Source organism: Cavia porcellus, unplaced genomic scaffold, assembly GCF_034190915.1.
Source record: "Cavia porcellus strain 051 isolate PalLab524CR breed Dunkin Hartley unplaced genomic scaffold, mCavPor4.1 scaffold_25, whole genome shotgun sequence".
NCBI lineage: Eukaryota > Metazoa > Chordata > Mammalia > Rodentia > Caviidae > Cavia > Cavia porcellus.
Window position 1 is genome coordinate 54,158,167 of NW_026947508.1, and position 22,601 is coordinate 54,180,767.

The 22,601-nt window shown below is 40.6% G+C and overlaps 1 protein-coding gene across 14 annotated transcripts in view; it reads left to right on the forward strand.

Moving 5' to 3' along the window:
* The window catches only part of Fggy (FGGY carbohydrate kinase domain containing), a 511,054-nt gene that overhangs the window by 382,561 nt on the left and 105,892 nt on the right, over positions 1 to 22,601 (forward strand). For all 14 annotated transcript variants that reach the window (XM_063236600.1, XM_013146222.3, XM_003464041.5 and 11 more), the window contains 3 exons: positions 2,815 to 2,889; positions 7,456 to 7,576; positions 12,729 to 12,823. In XM_063236600.1, the coding sequence (XP_063092670.1) occupies positions 2,815 to 2,889; positions 7,456 to 7,576; positions 12,729 to 12,823 (291 nt within the window). The remainder of the gene's footprint in view (positions 1 to 2,814; positions 2,890 to 7,455; positions 7,577 to 12,728; positions 12,824 to 22,601) is intronic.

Consider the following 22,601-nt stretch of genomic DNA (forward strand, 5'->3'; position numbering starts at 1 on the left):
TTCACCTTGCTAATTACTTTGCCCTCCAGAGGTATGCATGCATCTGTGTTCTAGGCTGTTGTCCTGAGTCTTGGATTTCCCTTTAGAGGGTCACTCTTTCAGCCAGTTGGATCGGCAGAATGCAGTGGAGGGGACCCTGATTGCAAACTCACTGTTTTCCAATCAGCCCTACCATCTGAGATATAATGGCGGCGTGTAGAGCTCTCCTCCAGCTGGCCTGCCCTCTGGAAGGTAATGGAGGGGTGCAGAGCACAGACTCACTGCCTTCCAGCTAACTGGCCCTCTAGATAAATCGTTCTTTGATGAACTAACAAGAGAGTAATAGTATGATTATCTAATATATATATGTGTGTGTGTGTGTGTGTGTGTGTATACATACATAGATATAATCTTTTCACTTGTCTTTGAACACTTCATACCTCCCATATCATGCTTCCCATAGTAAGCTCCTTCTAGAACTTACTATAAATAAATTTGTTGCCTCAACTGATAGTTATGTTTATCAGAAAAAGAAAAGCAGATTCATTGATCATGTGTCCTTTTTTTACCTTATTTGTTAGCAAATTCAAGAGTTAATTTTAGAGTCCAATATATTGATCACTTTCTGGAAGAACGTGTCTCTATGATGTCTAATCTCTGAGAGAAATAGAAATCTAGAGAAAGAACCACAGTACTTTTTTTCTTGAATACTAATGCTTTTTGGAAATTCTCGTGGATAACTGCTGATTAAGAAAGTTAAATTCAAGTCACATCCCTCTCTCTTACAGGTTCTTAGTCATTTGAAAGATATCAGAACCAGTTACATTAGCAGTATTATAATATAGAACACCAAGTTTTCTAGTAAATATTGATAGGGAAATGTTTCTGCAGTGTAAAATGCAGTTCTACCCCACCCCCTTCATGAATTATGCAGATCTGGTCTTCAGGACTCACCTGTGGATCAGATACAGAGGATTGCTTCCCACTAAAGCCAGAAACAAGAGGCCACAGGGAGACAGTCTGTTCTCCTGGCTCTGAAAGAGAGATTCTAAGTTATTGTCCATTTGGTTTGTGTAACAGACCAACAGCAAGACATGAGCAAGAGCATGTGTGTTCCTAACTGACGATCCTAAGCAGATCCACAGCCTGCTGCAGGGTATCCAGCTGATGGGGCTGAACTCTTACCATTTCAAACTTTTTAATAATTCTCCCAAATGAGTGCCTTTTTCTTACTCACACAAAGGTTCCATCAGAGCTACAGGGAACCTGCTTTTACCCCAGTCTCATCTGAGTCACTCCCATGATAAGGAAAGGAAGGTGTGATGGTGTGAGGGATTTGGAGTAGGCATCAAGTGACCAGATAATCTAGTGCGTGCTTCTTTGAGACGTGGACAAATGTCTTCCCTCTATATTTGAAAAGTAAGGAATTAACATTGTCTAGTTATGGTAATGTAAATTGATAGAGAAAAAATAAGATACAGAATAAAGCATGGTGTTCAGTAAGAACTTGAATTGTCACACATTCAAAAAATGTTATTAGTTAGATTCTAAGGAAAAATGCTAGAATGACTGGGGCTGTAAACTGTAGACTGCGATATCACAGGGATATACTGTAGCTGATTAGGGCTGGAAAGGAAGAATGACCTAGTAAACCCTTCACCCTGCCTATTGTTTTGCAAGCTGCATACTCAACCTGCTTGAACTAGACTATCAGAGCATATAACGTGGGTACATTTATGTTGTGTGAATTAATTTTATAATGTGAAAATCTAAAATGAATTGTAGTACAGTAGTACCTTGGATCACAAATGCTTTTGTGAACCATTTGGTTCTCAAAAGAAGCATTTGGCAGTTTTGTTTTTGTTACTGTGCATTAGATGATAAGTGCAATCACGGCCATCTTCCTTACATGAACATGAATATGACCATCCTTTCTAGAATTGTGAAATGAATTAAATTCATGAACCACGGTACCATTGTATTAATGCCCATAAACTTCAGTCCAGGCTTGAAGAAACCATTAGCCTTTGCCCCTAGAAATGCCTCCTGAGAACACAGTGATGAATAAGAGTTATGAAAGCAGACTGTGCACAAGTCTTCCTGGTGTCCCAATCCAGCATCCTGTTTAGTTCTGAAATTTCTCAGAAAATGACCTACTCCATGTAAGCATATGGTTCTGATTGACATTAATGGGATTCCCTTGCAAACCACAGATTCTAAATTATCCCCCAGTAGGCACAACATTTATAGGAGACAGATTATTTTACCTGGAATACCCCTTGGGCACTGTTACTGAGTTCTGACAGACGCAGAACTGAGACAAGAGATTGTAGTAGAATATCACTGTTCACATGTTCATTTCTTTCTTTCTTTCTTTTTTTTTTTTTTTTTTTTTGTTTTGTTTTGTTTTGTTACCGGGGATCAAACTCACAACCTCATACTTGCCAGGCAGGCACTTATGCCACTGAGCTAAATCCCTAGTCCTACATGTTCATTTCTTATTAGCCACAGAAATTAGATATTTCTAAGCAAAGAAAAATTTTTAAAAAGATTTAATTTCATGCTAAGAAACATTAGTCAGCCTATAGTACTTATTTGCTTCGGCTCCTTCTAAGGGCCAGGCATTTGGGGGTGGGGTGGGAGGAGGAAAGGGTATTTTTTCCCAGGTCTAAAGAATAAGTAATTCAGTAGGCATTCCACGTTCAGCTCACAAAAAGGGGATTTGCATGTGAAATTATTTCAGCAAGAAAGCACATCATACTCAGAGTTCCTGGGAACTCCCCTTTAACAGTGGCAGCTCCTTCAGCCACCTCCTATTTTTTCCTCCTTCTGCAGGTCACTGGATTGACATTGTCTCAGGACCTTGATGATCTCGCCATCCTCTACCTGGCCACGGTTCAAGCTCTTGCTGTAAGACATGCCAATGCCATTTTTAAAAGGAGTCTAGGACTATCAGTATATGCAGTGTGATTTTAAAATATAGTGTGTGATGAAATTTTCAAAACACTGAGTATAGTAAATGATAATCCCTATCAAAATACTCTCCGTCTCTTTGAACACGTCTATACCATCATTCTGGCCATTTTCTGCAGCAGTTTTGGAAGTCCTCTTTTGTGTCTTTAGTGGTATTCTCATAAGTAGCTCAGTGTCATGCAGTGATTCAAAGGCTTACCTATCATGATCCTTTTGACTTTGGAAGAGAACGAGAAGTCACACAGTGCCACATCTAGTGGATAAGGTTGGTGAGGACATCTTCTAATGTTTTTGTGATCCAGTCTTTCCACTGGATGGCACTCAGCAACAGAATTTACTATATTTTTTAATCTTACCTCTTAAAGACACAAATGACTTTGTTAATGCTACACAGAAATATATGATATTCAGTTATTCTATTTCTCAAAACAGTGCTTTTACAACCTTATGACTTTGAATATTAGAACTAAAAGCATATTTATCAATATCACCAACAGAAGTTTTTAATACTCAGATCTAGCTAGATGCCATGCATGTACAATAGAGAACAAAACTGCCCAATTACTAAAGTAATATATACTTTCTTTAATGTCACTGTGTAGGAGTATAGAATCAATCAACCTACCAAGCAGTCCTTGCCAAGAGCAGTCAATCTGTGTGCTAGCGTTACTATATGAGAAGTTTTACAATGGGATGAATCACTTGCATTGAAATGGATAACCCAGAAAATCAGCCACCTGAGCACAATGCTAAGACATAGATAAAAAGGACAAGATCATCCAGGATGTGTTGAGGGGCATCATTACACAGTGGTCATGTAATATCTCATGACCTCTGGGAGGACTCCAACCCTGTGCCTCATTGTACAGACAAGAGAAAGAGGATGGTGCTAAGTCCACACAGCATGTGCATGTTGGTTGGCATTTGAACCTTTGTCGGTCTTCCTCCGAGCAACCTACTCATCCCACTTTACCTTGCTACATTTTTCTTTGATCTATTTGTAAAATCTATTTGGATGAAATAAGCCTTTAAATATTCCTAAGAACAGTTTTTACTAACACACTAGAAAATATGATTTCCTTATCCTGGAATTTTTTTAAGAAGTCTTTTTCTTAATAAGACCAATGCAGCAGGAAGTCCAGGAATGTAAAATTAGTTAAACAATATAAGCAGGATTGGGGGGACAGTACCACAGTTTGAAAAGTCAGTCTTATATTTAATTGGGCATACATGTATTCAAAGTGATCAAATTTATTCTCTCCATTGATTTAATGATCTTTATAATACATTAAAGGAAAGGCATTTTAAATAAGATTTCTTGATAAGGCTCTATTGTGGAGTTTATTGAATCGAGGGGAGTTCAATTAGTTTTAAAAAAGTATCTGAATGTACTGATCTTTTAGGCAAAAATGTGCATTTTTAATAAACTGTTCTGATAACACATAACATCCTATAATGTTTGACTTGGAGAAAATAGTTTAGTTTTGATTATTTTTTTCCTGGGCCTTGAATATTGCCTTAGCTTCTATTTGATGTTTATAAGTTAAATAAGTTCCTCCCTGTGGTAGTATCTATGGTTAGTATTTGGCAGGAATAGAATGAAATTAAGGAAGGTTGGAAAACTTACCTCTCAAGACTGCAAAACTGAAATTTCTGATACTTCTAAAACCAAACACCTAGAGTTGGCAGCCTAAGAGGAGCGTAATGCACAATAGATTTCCTGGGAAAAGCCAACGAGATAGCCGAATAAGGGTATTCCCTCAGGGTCCCGACAGCCCGTCTCACTCCTCCTTAGCACTGTGGCCTGCATTTCCTCCTCCAGCAGTTCCTTACAGAGTGTTCCGTTTCAGTGTGGTATCCCAGACTCCACTCTGTGTAACTCTGCCCACCAAAGAGCTTTGTGTGAAAATGATTTTGTGCTCACCTTTCTGGAAAAAATGTTTTCACCAAGTATTTAAATTAAAATTAGGCTATTCCACTGGGAATGTACAGAACCAAATGCAAATCAATAGACTTCAAATGCAAATAGTACTTTTAAAGGGTCCATTCTCAAAGAAAACCGCAGAACAGGCTGTGGTGAACTGGGTGGCTGACAGGTCTCAGTGAAGTGTGAGCAAGGGAGAATTTTATTGCATGGAAGGTTTTGCAATTCCCATGCAAATTGAAAAACAGCTACCCTGTCCACAAATTATCTAAGTGGGAATAACAATATGTAGTTTCTGAGTTTAAGATTAGAGATATCATAAAGTACACAGTGGAATTTGTAGTACATAGCTAATAATCAGAAGAGCTATTTTGTGAGAACTTCTCACGTGCTCTTGCCTACTCTGCCTACAGCACCAAGCTTGGAAGTTAAGTCACTGTTTATTAAGTCGGAGACTTTATTTTCCATAGCACTATTTTTGACAGTCTAGAATTTTCTGCTGAGTGAATATTGCTTTACTGTTCCTGTGTAACAAGTGAGCATAGCGTCTGAGAAAGGTTAAGTATAAGAAATAGATGAAATGCCTGAATGTTGGCCTAGGGGTCTTTTTTCTCCTTTATCCTAAAACTTGCGCCTTCAGCTATTATGGATCCATATCCCTAGAGAGACCAGCATTGCTGTAACCCATGATCCATGGTGGATTTAAGGGCATCTATTAACCTCATAAAGTTATGTGTAGAACTATATTCTGTGGGACCTGTTTTTTCTGGGTAGGTCAGTAGGTTTTATCATATTTTCAGTGGAGTTCATGACCCTCCAAAAACCTAAGAAAAACATCTGGGAGTAATCAGCCATAGTCAATAAGCAGGATCTGGCCTTACATGTTTTAATTTTTTAAACACGATACATCTGTGGGTTCTCACTGGCGGCCCAAGTTTCACCTAATGCATATTTTTGCCAGATTCATGAACGGCTTCAACAAACCCTGAAGAGCTCTAGGCTGCAACTGCTGTACCTTTTCCCTCTACCTTGCCCCATCCCTCATCATTTCCTCCTCACCAGCTGGCATTCCATACCCTCTGATCCCAGGTTCCCTTCTGATACTGTCTTCCTCAAAGGCTCCCCATGCCCAGGGGAGGCATTTCTGCCCCCTCTTTCCCTCAAGATGAACTATCTGTACTTGTTCTCTATGTACTGTGTTTCCCTACAATACAGTCATTCTGTCACCAAAAACTACCAGCTGGCCCCTAACTTCTGCAGCCTGCCTCTCACCTCCTTCTTGGTGGCAATACCAAAAAGGGTCCTCTGTGGAGATCCTGGGGCCTTTGGATCCTTGACCTTTTATCCCCCCGGACCTTCTCCCCTCTGTACTTCAGCAGTTCACACCCATGCACACCATGTCCCAGAATTGCTCAATCTCTGAACATTTCAAGGACCACTCCCAATCCTCTTTCTCACTGCTCTCCAGAGCTGCCCCACAGGGGTTGCTTGTGGCTGCTCCTAAAGGGCAGGTCACAGTTCCTCTTGTTTTTGATCCTTACCCCCAAATAAGTTATGAATTTTGAACTTTTAGTGTTTTTTGCATTTCAAAATGAATTAGAATCTCCAGCTGTTTGAATAGCTTGGTCAAAACTAAAGCATTACATTATAGTTCACCTCAGTAACTCTAAGGTTAGTGTCCTCATCTCAAACTATCATGACTTTTACTGTGCTTAGTGCATTCATCAAGACAGAGATGAGGATAATTCATTTTAGGAAGGCACCAGGTCAGAGCACCCCAATAGCCAGAGCTGAGCGCACAATGGGTGAAGCTTTGAGCCAGCCAGAGCAAATGCCCTCCACCTCATCCCAAGTCATGAGTATGGGCTAACACAATGATGGCAAAACTTTTACAGCTTTCAGTGATACAGACAGCCCACTGCAGCACAAGTGCCAGTCAGTCTCTACTACAGGGATGAATGCTGACTCCAGAAGCCTCTCTACTAGAGGACTAGTATCCTGCTTCAGCCTGTGGCAAATTAGGCTTAGCCCATTACCATCCTGAAAACTGGTGTCTCACGTTCTTCATGCAATTGGAGACCCTTTCTGTTTCTGCTTAATAACTGTGTTATTTGGCATCTTTACTAAGGAAAGTCTTTAGTTCTCCTTGGTGAAACAAGAGTGACCCCAGTGTCATTACCACTGGTGATTTCAGAGCAGTATTGCAATCAGTCTCATCCCAATACCTAACAGAAGGCCTGGGTTGTAACAGACTGTCATCAAATATTTGAAAGAACTGTGTTAATATTAACTGTGTTAACATCATCCATCATTTTTGTCCGTGTCATGTAATTACTGATAGAAGTAACTGGTGGAGCAATGAATAGGCTTTTGGGGTCCAACAGGCCTGGGTTGGAGTTCCCACTGTGGTTTGATTAGCTGTGTGATCAAGGACAACATATCTCTGTGAGCACCAGCTTTCTGAAGAGGTGTACATAAAGCTGTCAGCACAGAGTCAAGCACTGTGGAAATACTTAGTAAGTGCTTATTATTTATTTTTGCTACCATGCTAATGGTTCTTTATGGTTTTTTCTTTTAAGTTTGGGACCCGCTTCATCATAGAGGCCATGGAAGCAGCAGGGCACTCTATCAATACTCTTTTTTTGTGTGGTGGCCTGAGCAAGAATCCCCTTTTTGTGCAGATGCATGTGGATATTACTGGTAAGTCTCTTACGAAGAGGGATGAGCAGCAAAGGGGCATGGCCACATTCTGGGCAGACTGAGAACATGAGGTTGTAAGAAGTGCCACGCTATGAACAGGCCTGTGAAGTCCTCAGGCTCAGGGTTGGGAAGGGACTTCCATCCATATCCAAGTGCTGAATGGGATGAGACTGGCAGGGTGAGATCTTGATATGGGCAATTAGTCCACACAGCTCTGAGTGCCTCTTTCCTCCAGGCATGGCGAGAAATTGGGGATGTAAAGATGAGTGAGGTGTGATTTTTGCCTCTGTAGAACTGAAGGCCCACTGAGAAAGAAGGGAAAGAGCAAACAGACACTTTCAGTTCAGAGCACTAAGAGCCCTGAGTGGGAGAACAAGACAGTAGAAGCTTCTGTGACAGTGCAGGACATGTGACTGAGAAGAAGTGATTGGGACACTGTGTTGAAGAAAGAATGTGGAGTCCAGGTGCTGGGAGAACCAGGGTTTAGCTATAGACTGGAAATTTGACCAAGAGACCAAGATCCTGAGGTTCCTCCTCAGCTCATCAGAATCAGGACTCAGGACGCAGGAGGGAAGTCAGAGAGCAGAACAAGCTCTTTCTGATGTGAGCAGGTAGCGGCAGAGGAACATCCTTTGGCAGAAGATGCCCTGAGGGGCACAAGGCTGACATGGGCACCCTCCCAGCCCTCGTCCTCTTTCTCCTCTGTTGTCTCTCTGCTCCTTCCAAGGACTCATTCCAGAGCAGGTGGGGACCAGGGCAGGTCAGAGGAGGGAAGTAGGGGAGGATTGGCACCTATCCACAGCCCCTGCTCCAGCTGAATATAAGCCTATTGGACCCTGGCCTCTAGTCCTTGTGACCCTCACTGTCCTATGCCCCTAGTTCCTTGACTCTGACAGCTGGGCAGTCAAAGATTCTGAGTTCCCTGTAGCTTCCGCTGCAGGTCATCCCAACCCATGCACGTGAGAAAGTGGACATAGTTGACCCCTACACATTGTAAGATGAAACTAAGTAGGGCTAATTATCTTCATCTTAGAGATAAATAGACTGAGGTACAAGTCAGAGACTAGTTTAGAGAAGGACACAGTATAAGGGTACATCTATCAAGATGAGAACTATCATTACTACCCATAATTACTGCCATGAACCAGTCACCTAATATATGTCAGTGTGGATTATTCTAAATACATTTAATCTTTCCCTACCACCAAAATTAAAAACTTATCTTACAAGTTAACTGAGGATAGGTAAGTGAATTAAGTTGACCTGTGAAAGTCAAAAGAGCCAGTATAGGACACAACCTGGCTTGTAACCAACCCCATTGAGCCCACGGTCCCTGTACCTTACTGTTGACCTAGATTTATTGGTTCTTCTTTTGTAACTGATAATGGCTCTCTTTTCCCAAGGAATCCACACCTATGGAATTGACCAGAGTGTGCTGGAAGGGAGAAGAGAGATGCAGGAGCCAGATTACCTAATCACTTGCCCCAGGAGGAAAACCATAATTATATTTTATGTAAAAATCAGCTGGGTAGTTCAGATAAGGTTTAGACTTAAAATCTGGCCCGTGACTTTACAATTTTCAGTCTTCTAACGACTAAAAATATCCCACCTGGATGAAGAAGTGAAACAGAAATCACCTCTGGGTGACATACTGCCTGAGAGAATGGCAAGCCAGGGCCTGCAGGGCAGGGCGGACAGGCATGACCCAGTAGGGGTGGCCTGACACTCAGGGTCTGGCCCTGGTGAACGTGGGTCTTCATCTGCCCTGATGTCCCTGAGCTGACTCAGAACCAGAGGCTCAGCAGCTTTCTTAAAAGTCCTACTTCAGACATGCTGTCTTCCAAACTGTTGAATGAAAAGGCTGTTAATCAGTGTTTAAATTCAGATTAAAACTGAACTCTTTGTCTCTAAGTATGGGCCAGTTACAGTTTTGGACAAAGGGACCTTTTCTTTGACCTAAAATTTCTCTGCCTTTAAAAGCCTCTGACTGACAAGTAATGGCAAAGTGCATCTGCCTTTAAATATTTTGGGCTCTGCTAGGCTTATTAATGCATCAGATAAAATAGTTCACATTCCTCTTCCTCTCCCTCGCCCAGCTCCAGGAAGAAAGAACACATTTGCATCTGTCCCTGTGAAAAGCACCTACCTGCACAGGCAGCCAGCCAGCAGCCACACACAGCAGCCAGTGGATAGGTAAAGCTTTGATGCCATTAAGTATGCCATTAACTACTGCTGTAGTTTCTGTGCTAAGAAAGATTCAGAGAGGACCACAGGCATGAAGCATTATTCCCAGAAATACACATGAGAAAGCACAAAGGACTTGGAACATTCTTTGCAAACAATATAGCATCCTGAAAGAGCAGAAGGGCAGCTTTGTGATCTAGGGCAAGTTCCTTTCCCTCTCTGAGCCTCTGTTTTCTCTTCTGGAAGACAGAAATGTCATCACCTGCCTCATGTAGCTGGGCTGAGAAGTAAATGCTCATTAGTTTTCGCAGCAGACTCTGCCTGCTTTTCAGTAGGCAAGAAGTAAATGTTGATTCACATTAGTCCAGGTGATCTCACACCCAAAAGAAGGGATAGTAAGAGGAAAAGCTGTTTAATATTTTGGAAGCAAAACCTTTGCTGTGTTAGGAGCAGCGTGCTCTGTGCATTCAGGGAGATGGGCTTTGTCAGCTCAAGAAACGTCATCTGCAGGAGGAAGAACTTCCTTGTACCCTGGCGCTTCAGTTAACTGTGGTTTCAAGTAACTCCTGGAGTGGACTAAGTAATTGTAGGTTTCCCCTGATGATATGGAACTAAATGTTCCTTCTGCTGAATTTTGTTTTGAGTACTGGCAGTTTTGGTTAGGGTTTCCCTCTTCTGGCCTTACTCATTGTCTTAATCATTCATTCTTTCACTTATGCACTCTGTATGTCAGCCTATCAGGGGCTGGGCTTGGTGCGTAGAAATAAAGAGCAGTGATGTCTTGCCAAGAGTTTTCTTTAAAAGAGAAAACATGCTATGGTCCTCTGACAGAAAGACCAGATACCAGAGAGGTGGTGGGACCTTGGAGGACAAAAGTGTCAGGGCCAGGCAGGCCCAGACTTGGAAAAGCCATATGCACACAATGGGTTACCTAAAGTGCAATGCAATGAGAGGTTTATTTAGGGAGATGGGTCAGGGTATAAGGAAACTCAGGCAACCAGAAAGTTAGCTAGGATTATAACAATGTTGCCACCTCCAAGCTTGGAGGGATAAGGGGCCTGTGCCTCTGTGAAGAGGGATCCCCTAGGAGCTTAGTCAGAGATGTAGCCAAGAAGATATGGTCTACAACAGGCAGCATCAGGGTTCAGTGTGCCTGGGGAGAGGCAAGGAGGAGATGGGACTGGTCTGAGAAGCAGAGGGAACTGGTGGGGAGTTCTACCCACTGGAGCAATTCAGACAGGCGAGGTGTCATGAATAAAGGTAGGCTTTAAGAGTCTTAACAGCACTGCTTATCTAGTGCATTCTCCAAGTCATACACTGTGTTAAATGCCTGACTTTTAATAGAATGTTTAATTCTCATACTAACCCTAAAATGGGTAAAATTTTCACAGTTGGAAAAAATGAGGCACAGTCAGGTCAGGTAACCAGCCTAGGTTCACAGCTAAATCAGCAAGGAAGCCAAAATTCACACCCTGGCAGTCTGTCTCCAGATCACTCCAGATCTCAGGGCTGCAACCTGAGAATGAACAAAGAATTCATTCAGCTCACTCTGATCTCTGGTTCCAAGGGAAGAGACCTGGAGGGAGTTCCTCCCTGCCAGATATAGGAGGTAAATGGCATTTGGAGGGACTTCCTTCATCTGTACCATTTCTGTGATTTAGAAAGGCATTCAGTGCCCTCTCTTGATTGTGCCACCACAACCCTTCATTGTGGCCTGATCCTGGTCCTATCCCTCTATACAGGTGACAGAAAGGTGCCCGTTCCTTCCCTATTGCTCCAGCTCCCATCCCAGGTTACTTCCTCATAGAGTTACATGCACCAATAACGTTAATTTCTAATAGCAGTGCCACCACTTCTGCAGGGCTCACCTAGGCCAGAAAATGTGCTGCACCCCACCTGCATGCCTACCAGTAATCCTCTCCATGCACCTGTGAGAAGTCTCATTGCCTTTGATAAGGAGGCAACCAAGGCTAAAGGAGTTTAAAGAACCTCCTGGAAAACACAGAGCTCATGGACACAGGAGAGAAGCACAGGTCTGAGTTGTTCCTGTAGTCCTAGCTCATAAGCCTCTACTTGCACCTCAGCATCTGCCAAAGCCTCGATCCACTGTGACAAACATGAGATTTGCTGTCTTATGGCATTCATCATGTCCTAGGTTCTGGTGACAGTACAAAGCCCCTACCCTCATGGAGCTTAACTTCTGGCAGAGGAAAGAGATTTGAACAATAAAGTGTAATGGTAAAGTGTCACTTTTAACTCCCAAGCCCAGTGGGGCATCATCAGTGGGAAGGCTGCATTTGCACAAACCAGGGTCACTGGCACTTCCTATGTAGGCAAATGAAGAACCCCAAAGCATACTAAAGAAATAGATCAGGCCTGTGGAGCAGGCAGGGAAGAGGAGATGTTGGGAAGAGGGAGGCAGGACCAGGAAAGAGGCCTTGCCTGTGGGCTAAGGGCCATGTCCATACTGTGTGAGGCACCAGAGGCTACTAGGCAGCTATGCCCCACTCCTACTGCTTCTTTGTTTTTGGTACTGCTCAACTGAGAACCAGCCCCTTGATGCCCTATGTTTCTTTTTCATCCCATCTCCCCTCTGAGCCCGGAACAGTAGGACACAGTCTGGTTAATCTCAGTATTCCCTGAGCCCAACAAAACACATAATAAGCATTTATTGAACTGGGTGTGAATCAAACAGCAGGTAGCAGCAAGCAGAAGTCTGTCACACCCAGGCACCAAGGGCTCATAGGGTGATGAAGAGATGGTGTTGGCTCCCATAGAGCTCTTGGCTACTGCACTAGCAGGCATACCAGTGAGATCCTTCAGAACTGGTGACCCCAAGGAGCAGGGTTAGAGTTAGGATGGGGGTGCTGCCTAGATGTCAGATGTTTTTGCCACGGGACCTGCTTGTTGCCTCTACACATTGCCTCTAATCTTGCTCCCTAACCAATGGTGGCTTCATCCTGCACAGGCATGCCTGCGGTCCTGTCGCAAGAGGTGGAGTCTGTCCTTGTGGGCGCTGCTATTCTGGGTGCCTGTGCCTCGGGGGATTTTCCTTCTGTACAGGTATGAGGGGGCGATCCTGGGCTGGCTTGTGGTCCTTCATGAGACTGTCCTTCCCTTAACAGCAGCTTACATCTTGCAAAACACATACAGGATATGATTAAGAAATGATAGGTTTCAGCAAGGGAGATCATGAGCGCTTCCTGGCTCAGACATACTTATTGTAGTTTCCATTTCAGTTGACTTCTGTTAGAGTTAGTTGTTCTGTATCTTTTCCTATTGGATTTCTTTTTTAGCATTTAAAATATCTATTAAAATCATATATTTTAAATTTCCTCTTGGCCATTTTTATTTCTGCAAATGAAACAAGTAAGTCTCATAAATTTCCTATGCATTTCAACTTCTGTAGCCTTATTTCAACCTCATAACTTTCCAAGCACCTCTGAGGCCTCTATCAACAAGAAACACTAGATAAAAAGTTGGTTAAAAAATAAATTAAAAAGAAAAATAAGGAACAAAAATATAGGAAGATAGAAGTCATTTTGTAGCTGCGAGTGAGCTCTCAGTTTGGCTCAAAAGAAAGACAGTAATAAGTGGCATAATTTTTATTTTCAAAAAGAAGAAACATACTAGTTTCTGGTAAGACTCAAAACTTTTCCTGCTACCAAATTACAAAACACACTGCATATGTTAGGCTTTGTAAACAGGTTTCAAAGGCTAAAATAATACAAAATAGTACAGAATGAGTGTTGTGTCGAAGCCAAGAGCATGTGCTCTTCAATTCCACCAACCAGGCTCAAACCCACGCTTGGTTACCCACTGGCTCTGGGACTTCACCATCCTGTCTGCAGCTGCCTTTCTCTTGAGCTACTTATTGTCTCTGCTAATTATGAGTTCTCTCTTTCAGTCAGGCACAGCTCTATTATCCCCATTTTATACCTCAGGAAGCAAAGCCATAAAGTGACTTGACTTAACTTGAAACAGGAACCAGGTAACCTAGTGAATCTAGGTTAGATTCACTAGAAGTGTATCTACAAGTGTATCTCTCAAATCTCAGCTGAGAATACAGACATGTTTATTCAGAGAGCTTGATGACTTTGAGGCCCAAGGTCTCAACATTAAGGTTTCCTATCAGTAGCCTAGTGACTGTCTTATATACCAGACACTGTGCTGGGTTCTTCCTAATTACCCATAATAATACTTCATGGACACAAAATCGATCAGCAGAGATCCAGGAAGCTTAAAAACCTTGAGAGTAACCTACTGGCAATGGAAAAATACAGAAGTCTGTTTCCAAAATCCATGCTTTTTGTTCCACATTTTGGGAAATATGGTACATACACTACATATAGCCCACACCTCTGGAACTAAGGACATATATTTCCTGAGGAACTGAATCTATTTTTTTTTAAATTTTATTTAGGGTGAAAAAGAAAAAAAAAAACAGGAAAAGGGTACAAGTTATACAGAATTTCAGAAAAAATAAACAGTAGGAAATCAATAGTTAATAGATTACATATTGTCACCTTAGAAATAGTTGTTCAAGTTACAAAATTAAAGCATATAAAGTGGACTTTCAAACAGTGAGACTGCAAACAGTTCTGTTCAATGATCCAATAAAACTCAGTAATATGGTTATCTATCTTATACACTTAAATATACATGCACTTATATCCTTAAGAGCACTTTCTTTTCCTCTCTTTTGTACAATGACAATTACATATTTTGGGTTTTATTACTCCCACAGTTCTTATTACTTTTTTTGAAGAGAGTAAAACCAAATGTGACATAACAGGACAGAGTCAGTCAAATCAAAAGGATGGACATAATACATAATGTAAAAACAAAACACAAGGTGATCAACAATGGTAACCATACTGCCTCCTGCTATCTTAAAAAGAATTGCCTATATCATCAGTTATAATAAAATTGAACAAAACAGTGAAGAATAAAACTAAAACATTGGAGACATTACAAGACTTGAAAAGAAGATAAGAGTCAATCAGAATGAGCGTCATAATGAATCTTACTGTCTTCAGAGTTGTAGCCTATACTTTCGAACTTGGTACTATTAAGCAAAGCAGAATAGGGGGAAATCAGTCAAAACAAGATGGTGAGAGCAATACAGGGTTTCAAATCAAGTTAACAGGAAATCAAGGTGGGTTACTATAATATATCCTGCTATTTTTAATTTATTTTTCCCTTAATTAAAAAGATAAAAGTAAAAAAGTAAATAATAAAAAAAGGAGATTGAGATAAAAGAAGGCATAATAACAAAACAGTGTAGGTCAAAACATAACCATTTAAACAAAAGTGTTTTACCACAGGATATTCTGACATAAAAGTAGTTACCATAGTGTCTCTTTCCTTGAAATCTTTGAGTATAACTTCGTATACTATAGCACCAAACATATCAAGACAGTGTAAAACCATTCAAGAGAACAATGGAGACAGAGGAATAAAAGCTTGATGGGACTTCAAAACAAGATGATACTAAATCAGCACTAGCTATTATGATGTCTTGTTTTCTCCAAAATAGCTGTTCCTACCATCCGATCTTCTCTGCCTCATTTCTGTTTTGTCTGTCATTAGTTGTCAGTTTGTCTTCTTCATTTCGCTTTCTGCTCCATTCCCTGTGGCCTCTCTCCCACTGTTTCTGGAATCTTGGTATTTATCTTTTTTAGAATATCCTGCAGTATTCTCTGTAGAGTTGAATTGGTGGTTGCAAATCCCCCTAGGTCCTCTTTATCCTGGAAGCACTTCATTTTTCCATCAATTTCTAGGGACAGTTGTGCAGGATGTATCAATCTTGGCTGGAGGTTATTATCTTTCAAAGCTTGAATTATTTCCCCCCACGCTCTTTGTGATTTGATGGTTTGTACCAAGAAGTCTGCTGTAATTCTGATGGGTGTTCCCTTGTAAGTGATCTGTTTCTTGTCTCTGACTGCTTTTAATATTCTGTTCTTATATTGGATTTCTGGAATTTTAATTATTATATGCCTGGGTGTAGCTCTGTTTGGGTGTATGTGACTGGGGTCCTATATGCCTCATACATCTGATTATCTTTACCTCTTGCTAAATTAGGAAAATTCTCCTGGATTATTCCTGTTAATCGCTTTTGTAGTTCATCTGTTTGTGTCGCTCTTCTTCTTTTATGTTCTTAATTCTTAAGTTATAGATCCTCTTATCATCTTCTAGCGTTTGTATTATTGCTGTTTGTTTTCTTGTTATTTTTAAGAAGTTTTTCATTTCATGCTCCCACATTACAAATCTTCCCTCCAGTTCAGATAATCTATCCTTAGTTTCTTTCAAGCTGTTATACCAGCTTTCAATATAGTTTTTAGTTTCCTGGTAATCTCTTTGAACCTGCTTCACATATTCTATGTTTTCTCTATTTTCTCCATCAAACAATTCTCCCCTTTTTTTTTGTTCTTCCATTTCACCATCTGTTTTTTCTTGGGCAGTACTTTGCATTTATCTAAATATTCTACTTATATCTTGCTTTATTTCATTAAATACTTCACTACTGAACTCGTCTGTCAGGCTCTGGAGATATCGCTTTGTGTCTATTGGTGCTGTGTCTGATATTGCATGTTTTCTGTCCTCATTCTCCTTTGCATTTACCTTTCCTGGATCAGTGTTCTCAGGACTGGGGACTGAGGACCCTTTCTTGTTGCTCCCTCTTCCCATACTTTTTGTTCCTTCCATACAAGCGTATATAGGAGGACCAGTATTTTTCTTTGTCTGTTTCAGTTTGTTTGAATTGTACTGGCTAGGTGTTCCTGCCCACTGTAATGTACTAGGGAGACACAGACCTGGGTAGCCTCTGCTGGGCCCTCCCCTCCAGGTCAACCTACTGAAGGCTTCACTGCTAGGGTGCACCGCCAGGTGCTGGGACCTGGTTTGGGCTAGCCTACTGGGTCTTAGTCAGTGGTGTCACCTAGGCCAAGCGCTCCCCACCAATCCCACTTGAGAGGGGAATATGCAACTAAAGTCACTGCAACGTCCTTTTCCGGCTAGTCTGCCTGATCCCAGAATGTCCTTTTTTGGAGCCTCCTAGTCTATGGAAGGGTCCCCGTTCCTCTCACTCACCACAGGTTGATGCAGGGCTCCCCACCAGTCCTGCTGTCAACTCTGTTCACCGATTCCTGCTCTCAGAGCTTTCACATGTCTCTTTCCCTGTTGTGCTGATTTGGATGCAGCAGCTGCAGCAGGAAATTCAAATCAAGGCTTCCAGAGGCACAGGTTCCAGCTTCCGTGCTGAGATTTTATCTGTTCTGGTTGTAGCTCCAGGATTGCATTTCCAGTTGGTTTCTCTCTGCTTAGTTCATTCCTGGGTTGGCAGGGTATATCTCCTCTTGCTGAGGACTCCTCACACTGCACCATTCCTGGATTCTAAGCTGGGTATCTCAGAGAGCCTCAATAGCTGCTGTTATTTATCCTTCATGTTCTCCCAGAAGTAATTGGAACTGAATCTATTTATAAACACTTGTGGACTTCAACTGAAGTCTTCAAGTAAAGATGATATAATTGAATTCTCAACATTTTCTGGATTTTTTGACATCTCAAACAGGTCACATGAAGATGCTCATTTCTGCAGTGAGTCGGCAATTATTATTTTAATATATCAACTTTCAAAGATGCCTCACAAATGAATGTCTTATCCTTACTGGATAATTTATAACTTATAATTATAACTTATATTTATAACTTATAATTTATAACTGTTAAAAGAAATGAGTCATGTTTATTAAAATCCTGAACATGTTATCTTATATTGTGGACTGAATGCTTACATATCCCCACAAATTCTCATGTCAAGTAGGAAGTCTTGATCCCCAAAATGATTTATGCTTAGAGATGAGGCTTTGAACGGTAAGGAGAGTTTGATGATAATGAGAACAGTGCCCTGGTCCAGTGGGATCAGTGCCTTTAAACAAAGCGACACTTGGGAGCTTGTTCATATTCTGTATCTCAGAATTTTGCTGCCCACAAGCCCAAAGAGGGCCCTTACCAGAATCTGAGCCAGGGCACCCCAATCTCCGACTTTGAGCCTTAAACTTATGAGTCTGAGCTATTTTCTTATGGCAGTCTGAGCACACTGAAAGGCCACATGTGAGCAGTCATCCTGCCCAGGGCAAGGATGGTTCTATCCTGTGCTGCACTGTGTATAAGCAAATCAAGTCTCAGAGGCATTTTAAATAGTTTATTGAAGTCTTGACAGTTAGGAAGGGTAAAATAGAATTACAATGAAGGTGTGTCTGGATCTATACCCTATCCTGATTTGCATTTTTTTTTCTAATTTGTTTCATTCTTTTCTGTTTTCTTTAACAATTTTTGAGAGGCTTCTTAAAGATTAAAAGACATAGTTTCTGAAAAGAAATGCTACTGGCTACAGATAGGGTGATGTCTACAGCCCAGAGCTGACTGACACGTGGCACCTCCATGACACCCTAGTTAAAACCAGGGTCCCCCAGGCCAAGGAGTTTCACTTAACCTCCCCCTCTGCAGTGGAAACAAACCATAATTCCATGTGGACATGTTTGCTGTATAAGATCTGATATTAATCTTTGAAGTAGAATCTGAGATATAGCAGATCAAATATGGTGATTAGTGAGTTGAGTAGCAGCTGTAAGGCTGACAGCACCTGAAAGACAAGCTCATGTGTCTTATCCAGCCCAAAAAAATGTGCTCCTGCCCTGTTGTCTTAGGGAATACTGTTATCCAGTGACAAACAAAGGCCTGAGCCCTTCCCTAGCATCATTAACTGCCCGAATCCCTGTAGTCTTGAGCTTCATGTTCGTTTGTACATCTTTCAAGAGTGTCACCTATCCTTTACAGGTGCTCGTTTTGTCTGCTTTTCTTTTTTCTTCTGCTTTATGTTTAAATAAAAGAAATGCCACTAATAGGACTGTTGAGCTAAAGGCCATTTAAAAGTTTCAGTGACTTCTCAGTTATAATCAACATCTTTGGGATAGCTACATTGGTAATCACTTTGGGAGTATAAATATATGATAGAAGAGGAGCATAACCATGTGCCCTAGGTCTGGGATCCACTTAACATTCTGGCAAGGTTAGGGGAAACTGAATTACTTCCTCTCTGTGATTCATATTTTTCTATCTGTACTTTAACATAGCCTTTTCTTTGATCTTCAAAGATGATAGCTTATTCTGCATGGTACTGCCACTCATTCCTTTAAGGAAGCCAAATGATTCAGCCAGCAACTCAACTACTGCAGCAGGCCAGATGTTTTGACTTCGTGTAGACTCCTGGAGAGTATAGAGTTGTACTTAGAAATTGAGCACAAACACTTCTATAGTCTCCTATACCCTCAACAATCAATAAACTAGAAAAATAAGTTTATAAAATACCAGCAATTTAAATACTCTAAGCATATGCAGTGGAGAGGTTCTAATAAATGAAAGGATAGCCAGGCATTGTGACACATGTCTGTAATCTCAGCATTTGGGAAGCCAAAACAGGAGGAGAACTCCAGGGGTTCTAGGCCAACCTGGGTTACATGAACAAGTTCAAGGTCAGGGTGCACATAGTGAGACTCTGTCTTAAAAAAATAAATAAGATAAACAATAAAGACAAATAAAACAACTTGGTTTCAGAAAGTCACGAGAGAAAACCAATCAAGTGGCAGAGGCAGAAATATAAAATGGTTTTCCAACTCTCTGCTTCCTTCAGCCCACAGATGTCATTAACTGTCTGTGATTTCTTATCTTGAGAGGCAGGGTTTTTCCAAGATTACTTAGACAAAACAAACTTTCATTCCTACAATTCCCTTTATCCTAAATGACCACCTTCCTCTCCCCCACTACTCACAAAGCAACATAGGCTTCCTGTGAAGCAAATATCTGCCCCAGAGACAGTGACCAGAGACCAAAGAGCCATACAGGAAACAAGCTCTTGCCTTCCTACTGTGTGAGTGCTGCCCCCATGGACTCTTCTTGTCCTAGGCTAGGCACACTGCTGTGTCAACAGCCTGAGAGTACCATGATCACGCAGACTTCAGTACTGGTAATGTGCTCTGCTGACCGTGCTCTGCCTTGGGGACATCCCCACAAGTGGTCCCCATGGCTTCCATCCTCAGAACACTTACATTGTCACCTGTTCTGCACCTTTGAACCTGTGCTTCCTTCCTTCCATTATAGTATACCATATTTTTCCATTTGTTTTATTTTGTGACAGTCAACTTACTGCAATTTTTAGTCCAGTTTGGTTTTCTATCACCATAAATGCTAATTTATATTTACAAAGTAAAGCTGGTTATCATGACCTCAGTTTCTGGAACCTTAGAGAAACTTCAGTGTGATAGATGTTCAGAAGTGCATATCTTCCCACCCCTGTTGAATTCAGTAAGAGTTTGCTAGTTTTTGTTTCGTTTCCTTATTCTGAAATACAACTAATAATTTCTGTTCATTGGGAAAAAAAAGTGAGACAGTTCATTTAAGATAAAAAGAAATATGAAAACACTGTTCTTACTACTCTGAAATTATTTATGTTAGAGTATATTAATAATGTTATGTAATATTTCTTTTCTTTTTATGTACATAATTAAAATCATTTTATGTTCTGTAAATTATAAAATATGTTCATACACTGCATAGTATTTAATAATCCTTTTTCCCACCAAAAACATACAGTAAACATTTTACTTATCATTTTTCAGCCCATGTAGCTACCCCATAGAACACATTATACTTTATTTCATCACTTCTTAAGCCTTAAACATTTAGATTGTCATCATTGTTTTAAAGAATGTACAACTGACTTAACTGTAGCTAAACTTTTGCACATAACCAAAATCACTTCTATAAAATAAATTAAAAAAGTATATAGTCATTTTTTAAAGAGTATAAAACAGAATAAAACCAATCAAAACAAACCGGTATATGAGATACAGAACTTCAAAACATTATGAAATCAACAATTGTTACCATAATGCCTTTTGAAGTCTTCAAAATAGCTGCAGATAACTTCAGACATAGTAAAAGTCAAACAGAACAGGATAGAATAGAAACAATAAAAACAAAACAATGAATGCAATAGATTTCAAACAAGCCAATAGTAAATCCAAAATTGCTATCATAATGTGTCTTGCTATCCTTGAAATAGTTTCTCCTGCCATCAGATTTAACATAATCAAACAAAACAAAAGAGAATAAAACCCAACCCAACAAAACAATGGAAATAAATGATATAGGACCGTAAAACAAGAACATACCAAGTCAACAATGGCTGACTCAGAAGATCTGCTGCTAGATGCCACACTGATATCCTCTGAACCCATGATCAGACCACTGGCCCTAGATCTGTAATGTTAGTGAAACACCAAAGCACCACAGGCATCCAGTTGCACTTCACCTCCATCGCTATCATCACAGCCTGCGTTTCTCTAAATCGGTTACTTACGGGCATGGGGGTTGGTCGGTAGTTCTTGTTTGCCAGCCAAAGGGCTGAGCTCAGACTGCTCCCAGTATGGCTGCATCCTACACGTGTCGCAGGTTCCCAGACTGGGCTTGTTTGCTGGTGCAGTCGTTGTTCCCTCTCCTGCCAATCCTCAAATGGCCACGAAAGTATATAATTGTTTGGTCAGAAGTTTTCCCAATTTTTAGGATTTTTATATACTCTAACCACTTATATTCCCACAAATAGAATATGAAAATTCTAGGTTTACATTTCTTATGTACAAGGGCCCTTTTCTTGTGAGCTTTAGGGCTCTTTTTTCTGTGAATTCTAGTTTATTTAGCTTTTATCCCCAAGCTTATAATCGTATTTATCTCACACATAGTCCTGATACCAACATTTTTTTGGTAGCCTTTTGCCCTGTAGTACTATAGTTTATGTTTTAGAGCTGCGAGATGCTGGTTTCTAGTTAAATAGATTAATATTTTCTAATTGAATTTTCTGACTGCACATACTGGCCCATATGTCAGTGTCCCATAAAAGTCACTGAAAAACCTTTGGAATGGTAGTTAATTGTCTAAAGGGGGATTGAATTAAGAATGTGATATTGGTTCTCCTATTCTTTATACTTATGCCATAGTTGGTTAACAATGCTTCATCTTTTTAAAAATGACCTCCCTCTTATAAAAATAGAAACAAATTCAGGTTCTATTGATTATAAAGCTGCTCATTCCAGTTGTGGAACAGCATAGTGGCATAATGGCCTAAAAATTAAAGCACAAGCTGAAAGTTAGAATTCCATTTTTAGGAAATTATTTGACCACAAGCCATGAAATATCATTCTTCTGCTCCTTAAAGGTTGAATCGGTAGCAGGGCCTCTTATTTTCCATCTGTTATTACTGACAGAACCATTGAAGCAGCCCATTAGGTGGGAACAGGGGCCATTTGCTGATGAGAACTCAGAAGCACAAAGAAAAAACTGTGTAACTTTGATTGATGCAGATCTACCATCTATAACCTGTGCACTGTTTGGGATGAGCCTAGAATCCAATATGGCAGCTTGGCTACCCTCCACAGGGTGGCACTGTTCTTGGAAAAGATCAGAATTACACATTTATCATCACTGACTGGTTGAGTATCAAACAAACAAACAAACAAAAAAAAAAAAAAAACCAGTGCCCTCTTTGCATCAGGTAAATTCATAAATTCATATTGTACAATCTTAATATTCAATACAAATTAGGTTTGGAATGCAAGATTAGGAAAGCCAAGAACTTTAATTACCTCATTTGGAAAATAGCCCTGAAAAATGACTAAACATATGCACACATTCCCATACACATACATCTGTATACCACATATTACCACTAGTAGGAAAAGGCTTGATCAGAGTCATAGGATCTACAGTCTTACTAAAGTTCATG